The sequence below is a fragment of the Nansenia antarctica genome (genome assembly GCF_963989245.1).
Source record: "Nansenia antarctica genome assembly, chromosome: 4".
Classification (NCBI taxonomy): Eukaryota; Metazoa; Chordata; class Actinopteri; order Argentiniformes; family Microstomatidae; genus Nansenia; species Nansenia antarctica.
The window spans coordinates 73,807,608-73,815,107 of record NC_137689.1 but is presented as its reverse complement, the minus strand read 5'-3'; the positions used below and the strand labels follow the sequence as shown (position 1 = coordinate 73,815,107).

Here is a 7,500-nt window from a genome sequence, read left to right as displayed (position 1 = left end):
CTACGACCGGTGGATCGATGATTCACTGACTTAGCCAAATGTTTTCTGATTGTAATTCGCTTTCTTTGGAAGAAGGCGGCGAAAACAAACTGCTAAACGCCCCCCCGAAAAATGTAAGATGTTATGTAAAAAACCTCACGAAAGCAACTGACTTTTTTTTAGTACTTTTAGAACTATTTTTCAAACCGTCATTTTTGCAAACCGTTCTTTCTTCCTTTTCTAGGCGTGCGAGCTCCGAGACGCGGTGGTCTGCAGCCTGGTGATATACCTGGGCCCCCGGGCCGCCTCTTTCATCCACTTTGAGGAGAAAGTAAGTCTGTTGTTGCCCTGGAAACAGCACAGCTCTGTGATTGATGTGTCATGCCTTAATCGGACACTGATAGCTTTATACCCCCCCAAAAAAAAACATTGTTGGGGGGTTATGGGTAGCTTCCTTTTATAGAAGACTTCTTACAAACGGGCCAGAGTTTCCCCCATCCAGAGCAACACGCCTGCAACAATTTTCCACCGTAATTGTCAATAGAGACCAAAACTGACAACTGGCCTTGGCAGAATAGTAAACGGTATGCTAATGCTACAGGACGATAAGGAGAAGACTAGGTACCCATGACAACACGAAACGAGAGAGGGAGAGAGAGACAGAGACAGAGAGAGAGAGAGAGAGACACAGAGAGACAGAGAGAGACAGAGGGAGAGAGAGAGAGACAGAGAGAAAGAGAGAGAGAGAGAGAGAGAGACAGAGAGACAGAGAGAGACAGACAGAGACAGAGAGAGAGAGACAGAGGGAGAGAGAGAGAGACAGAGAGAAAGAGAGAGACAGACAGAGACAGAGAGAGAGAAAGAGAGAGACAGAGAGAGACAAAGACAGAGACAGAGAGACAGAGACAGAGACAGAGACAGAGACAGAGACAGAGACACAGAGACACAGAGAGACAGAGACAGAGACAGAGACAGAGAGAGAGAGAGACGGACCTAGGGAAGGAAAACACACACACACACACACACATTTTAACCATTTATTTATGTCCACATAGAAAAAAGACATACAGGGACACAAATACTAACGTTGCAGTTACTACACAATCACAATTCATGGACCAGCGGCATAACTTTCTTTTTTTATTATTATTTTTTTACACATTTCAGGGGTACAAGTAGCGGCTGCCAATTACAGCAGAGACAGAGCAGTACTTTGCAAGGCGTTTAGCCTTCTTTTTGGGCATCCCCAGTTGTTGGAGCCCTCTTACGACCAACCTGTGTGTATGTCCTAGGCTGCCAAATATGAACACAAGCAGTCTGCATATGTACCCTAGTTCTGAGATGGTATTCAGGAGAGGTTGGTACTTAATGACCTTGGTCATGAAGGCTTCCTCTAGGCTAGGGTCAAATGTGCAGGCTACCTCCAGAACGAACACCTCTCTAGATACTTCATTGACAACAACAACATCTGATGTATTGGCAGACAAATGTGTAAAAGTGGCTGGGTTACTGCAGAGATGGAACATGGTGGGATTGACACAGGAATGTTTGTACATTCTCACTGAGGTTGGAAAATGAGATACATGTATGTCCTTTACTATCAAGTCCACTATTCTATCATGACGTGCTATCTACATTCCCTTGTAAACATAACAGCCGTTCAAGATGTGAGACATTGACTCTGTGACCTGTTCAGTGGTGTGATGCAAACAATGAGGAGCCTGAGTAGGAAACCAGATAGATAGGTTGAGTCTAGTGGGAAGGACTTGTAGTCTAGCTTTTACTGTGAATGTGACAATGTCCTCATTGAGCGCACTGTTCTTGAAGAATGAATGAGAGACAGAGTGGTCAGCAGAGGGAAGACGTGAACGAGGGGGTCAGTTATATAATGTCCTCTGAGACCCTCACGGTCCCAGAGTCCGGCCGCGCCCACTCCAGGGACACTCCTGTTCGGATGCAGAGATCGTTCAGATCTGGCCAGTCTGACCAGACCCCAAAACCAGCAGAGCGGGTGTCCAGTTTCCCGCTGGCTTTCCTCCTGAATCCCAGGAAGTGGGGCTCTGACTCCCTGGCTAGTGGGACCTTGCGTCTTCTCAGGTCGAGGAACAGGGAGGATCGAGCCAGCTCCCTAGGAACACACACACACACACACACACACACACACACACACACACACACACACACACACACACACAGCTTGGCCCTCATGACAGGACGACTACACTACTGAGATTGACAAAGGAGCACATTGGACTGACAGACTTTCCCTTTGGCAATATGTTAGCATTGGCAATATGTTACCATTGGTAATATGTTAGCATTGGCAATATGTTAGCATTGGCAATATGTTAGCATTGGCAATATGTTAGCATTGGCAATATGTTAGCATTGGCAAAATGTTAGCATTGGCAATATGTTAGCATTGGCAATATGTTAGCATTGGCAATATCTTAGCATTGGCAATATGTTAATATTGGCAACATGTTAGCATTTCAATGTGCTCTCTCTGTGTCTACAGTGAGTGTTCAGTAGCGAGGGAATATCGCCTGAGGAGACGGGGGGCTGGTGAGGAGGAGGAGGGGGGAGGGGGAGGAGGAGGGGGAGGAGGAGGGGGGGGGGCGCGGCTGATGATTCTCCCCGCTTCAGCGGTTACGAGACACTGGAGGGGAAACTAGCGAGCGGTACCAACAAGTATCAGCTCAGCGTTACATAAATAAATATAGATTTGAACCGTTCACAGGTTGGAAAAGTATTTCAGATCTGCGCTGACAAAGGCAACACGCCAGCCAAGCACTGCCTCTGATGACGTTCCCCCGATAGAACGTATTAGATGAGATTAGATTCAACCTTATTGTCATTGAACAGAGGAGCAGCAAGTATTGAGACGACGAAATGTAGTTCGTGCAAAATCAGCAAAAGAGAAAAAAACAATAAATACATCAAGAAATATTGTGCAGTACAGCAGAGCCAAACAGCATATTACACAAGCACACAGGGCCTGAGGCCAGTGCTTCTTTAAATATTTATGATCTCTGGGGAGAGAAATAGAGAGTATAGAGTATATTAGCTAGGCAGGTAGCCTGGAGGTTTGAGGAGCCGGCTATCAAATAAGGCAGGTTTCTGGTTCGATCCCCTGCCTCAGGAGGGAGCTGCATGTGAGCTGGTGACTGGAGGGTTGCTGGCATCATATCTAAGGTGCCCGTCATTGCCGTTGTGGCCTTGAGCAAGGCAATTAACCCGTATTTGCCCCAGGCTATGGCTGACACTGTGCCTAGAGCAAAAACACACATTTTGTTGTTCTCTGATGACATCAAGGTTGAATCTCATCTAAAATAATCAACAGTCATGTTTTCCATGTCCAGTGAATGACTGTGTGTGTGTGTGTGTGTGTGTGTGTGTGTGTGTGTGTGTGTGTGTGTGTGTGTGTGTGTGCGTGTGCGTGTGCGTGTGCGTGTGCGTGTGTGTGTGTGTGTGTTATGTATGTGTGTGTGTGTGTCCTGTAGGATTGGGCCAAAGACGAGTACAGCGGAGGCTGTCCTGTCAGCGTGATGACCCCCGGCCTGCTGACCTACTACCACCCCAGCCTCAGAAGACCCGCCGGCAGGTGTGTGTGTGTGTGTGTGTGTGTGTGTGTGTGTGTGTGTGTGTGTGTGTGTGTGTGTGTGTGGTGTGTGTGTGTGTGTGTGTGTGTGTGGTGTGGTGTGTGTGTGTGTGTGTGTGTGTGGTGTGGTGTGTGTGTGTGTGTGTGTGTGTGTGTGTGTGTGTGTGTGTGTGGTGTGTGTGTGTGTGTGTGTGTGTGTGTGTGTGGTGTGGTGTGTGTGTGAGTGTGTGTGGTGTGTGTGTGTGTCTGTGTGTGTGTGTACTACCACCCCAGCCTCGGAAGACCCTGCGGCAGGTGTGTGTGTGTCTGTGTGTGTGTGTGTGTGTGTGTACTAGCACCCCAGCCTCAGAAGACCCTGCGGCAGGTGTGTGTGTGTGTGTGTGTGTGTGTGTGTGTGTACTACCAACCCAGTCTCAGAAGACCTTGCGGCAGATGTGTGTGTGTGTGTGATAGTAGGTGAATGTCAGATGATAGGCGGCGGCCTAGATTTGTTCCTTCCCCGTTAAGTGAATAATTAATAGATTGCTCAAGTAGACAATTAAGATAAAGTTTATTCCATACAGCGCTGGGCAGCCTCTCAACACACGGCAAGCAACGGTGAGAGACACACACCGAATGACACTTTGCAGCGGGCTTATATCCTAGATTTCCGCTGACACCGGAAACAGCTGTACCTTGCCACTAAAGTTAGATGTGGCTTTCGCCTCTCTCCAATACCATAACGGTTTGTTCGTTCCGGTCAACAGTTACCTGACTCTCAGTCAGCTGACCGTTCGTTCCCAAATATACTGACAACAGTTCCCAAATAAGTCTCCATCCTGTGTCCCTGTCGTACCACCTTGCTGACCACCACAAGGCTCCAATGTCCTTAGAGCCAAACTGGTCCCGTGGTCTCTATATTTGGCTCAGGTCCAGTTACAGACAGAGAGTTTGCAGCCTGTGTCAGCACTTTAGATATTACACCTTGTACAACATAATTCCTAATGATAGAGTATTTAGAGTTTACCTAAGCACAATGTAAAACGCAGAGGTGTGTGTGTGTGTGTGTGTGTGTGTGTGTGTGTGTGTGTGTGTGTGTGTGTGTGTGGTGTGGTGTGGTGTGGTGTGGTGTGTGTGTGTGCGTGTGTGTGTGTGTGTGTGTGTACTACCACCCCAGCCTCAGAAGACCCTGCGGCAGGTAACCTCCTGCCCAGTAAACACAGAGTCCAAAAGGGGTTGGAGATGCAGAGGGTTGTGATGAATGTTCTGGGGGAGGTAAGGACACCTGGAGGTAATGACACCAGGAGGTCATGTTCTGGGGGGGGGGGGGGTAAGGTAAACACCCAGTAAACAAATAGTCCAAAAGACGTCCTCAGGGAAGCCGGAATGTGGGTTCAGGTGACATCTTTCTAGGACGTCCTGATGGCGTCTTTCTAGGACATCCAGATGACGTCTTATGGACTACAGAAGACGATTCTAAGACCTCCCCCAGAACATTAATCAGAAACCTCTGCATCTCCAATACAACCCCTCCCACACTTACCAACTGTATCTTGACCAAATAAGGACTCCCCCACAAACCAACCCCCCACACCACCAACACCACCATCACCAGCTCCACCACCTCCACCACCACCACCACCTCCACCACCACCACCTCCACCACCTCCACCTCCATCACCACCACCACCATCACATCCACCTCCACCTCCACCTCCACCTCCATCACCACCACCACCATCACCTCCACCATCACCTCCACCACCACCTCCACCACCACCTCCACCTCCACCTCCACCTCCACCTCCACCACCATCACCTCCACCATCACCTCCACCATCACCTCCACCACCACCTCCACCACCACCTCCACCTCCACCTCCACCACCATCACCTCCACCATCACCTCCACCATCACCTCCACCACCACCTCCACCTCCACCTCCACCACCCCCACCATTACTACCACCCCTCCACCACCTCCTCCACAACCACCATTACTACCACCACCAACAACCTCACAAACCCCCACACCACCTCCACCACCACCATCACCACCAACCACCACCACCACTATCACCTCCACCTCCACCACCCCCACAACCACCTCCACCTCCACCACCACCACCCCTCCACCTCCACCACCACCCTCACCACCCCCACAACCACCTCCACCCCCACAACCACCTCCACCACCACCTCCACCACCACCAACCTCACAGAGCCCTGCGTCTACTACTATCAGCGGCTGACCTGAGCAGTGAGCTGAGGGGAGGCAGGGCGGCGGTGTGAGTGGCGACTCTAACGACCACAGTGAGTCATTCCACTGAGACCTGAGTGGACGGACCTGAGGTGGAGGGGACACCACTCTCCTGAGAGAGACGGCCGCATAATCCATTTGTAATGGTCTGTTAGGATACCCACACAGCTGAACAAATGCTCATCCATCTATCTAGAGAAAGAGATAGATAGAGAGGGGGGGGGAGAGGGGGGGAGAGAGAGGGGGGGTGGGGGTTAAAAGAGAGAGAGGGAGAGAGAGAGAGAGAGAGAGAGGAGAGAGAGAGAGAGGAGAGAGAGAGAGAGAGAGGAGAGAGAGAGAGAGGGGGAGAGAGAGAGAGACAGAGAGAGAGAGAGAGAGAGAGGGGGGGTGGTTTAAAAGAGAGAGAGAGAGGGGGGGAGTTTAAATGAGATAGAGAAGGAGAGAGGGAGCGGGGGGGTAGTTTAAAAGAGAGAGAGAGAGAGAGAGAGAGAGAGAGAGAGAGAGAGAGAGAGAGAGAGAAAGGGAGAAGGAGGTGGAGAAGGGGAGAGTGAAGGGGAGAGACGTTTAGGTAATGTGTTTCCATAATGGCATTAAGTCTGCAGGGACCGAGGAGGGAGCTCATTACGTAACAGTGCTCAGGGAAGCGCAGCGGACCCCCCCCCCCCCCTCCACCCCCCCTCTCTCTAGGAAACGGGTCTGAAGGACACGGTCTGACCTTGACATCGATAGAGACTGCCAACACTGCAAAAAGCTCTCAAAAAGAAGAAATATAATGGGGGAAATGTTGCAAAAAAAAAGCTAAATTATCTGCCAACAGAAACAGAACAGGACAATTTCACTTGTTTTTCTTAAAACAAGTAGAACGTGTCTTAAAACTAGTGTTAGTCAGACAGATAAACAAGTATATATGGCCTTGATTTAAGATGTTTAATCTTCCTTAGATTTCCTTTTTGCAGTGTACAACCCAGCACACTGTACAGTTAACATAGAACAGGCAACTGGCAACTGGCAACATCCAGCGAGGACCCCAAACAGGCAATGCGAAAGACGCCTCAAGTCTCCAGCTCTAGGTCCCAGTACGACTCATAAACATACGCCTCATATAGGCTTATGAGATTACTGCGCATTAGAGGAAATTATAAATAATGCAGAATTTGTAATTACTTTTAAAAGACTCCGGATGAATGCTACCCTGTGTTACGGTGGATGAGCTGTTTTTGTTTTTGTGTTCGTGAAACATTCGTCGTGCTGCGTTTGCTGTCGGCTAGTCCCCTGCTAGTTCCCAGAGGCTTGGGCCCGAAAACGTCAAAGGTCTGGTAGACCAACGCGTCACGCTCGGCCTTCGATCGAGACGATAGAAAGACGTCGAAAACGCTGTTGGCTTAACACTAGAACAGCCGTGCCTATTTGACCTACTATGAGAGCCGCCTCGGGGGGTCAAATGACCATAGTCTTTACAATGGGAAGCTGCTAGTTACACACAACGACCACTAGTTGCCGCGTCTTGTAAATTAGCCTGCCTCCTACGCAGAAAAACTGCGCAATAGCTTTATACTAGCTCATTCTGATGTGATTTTGAAAATGTAAAGGATACTGGGGTGGTAGAACGCACATATCTAGGAAAAGTCACGAAAGGAGGGTCCTGAAATTTGATCGAGGGCAAAGATATTTAAGAAAATGT

The 7,500-nt window shown here is 49.3% G+C and overlaps 1 protein-coding gene across 2 annotated transcripts in view; it reads left to right on the top strand.

Annotated features, from left to right (window-relative positions):
* Positions 1-7,500, top strand: part of LOC308156639 (putative flavin-containing monoamine oxidase A) — a 62,437-nt gene that overhangs the window by 49,747 nt on the left and 5,190 nt on the right. The window contains exons 10-11 of one of the 2 annotated variants that reach the window (XM_080530027.1): positions 224-310; positions 3,483-3,583. In XM_080530027.1, the coding sequence (XP_080386153.1) occupies positions 224-310; positions 3,483-3,583 (188 nt within the window). The remainder of the gene's footprint in view (positions 1-223; positions 311-3,482; positions 3,584-7,500) is intronic. The other variant, XM_080530028.1, reaches the window with a different exon arrangement.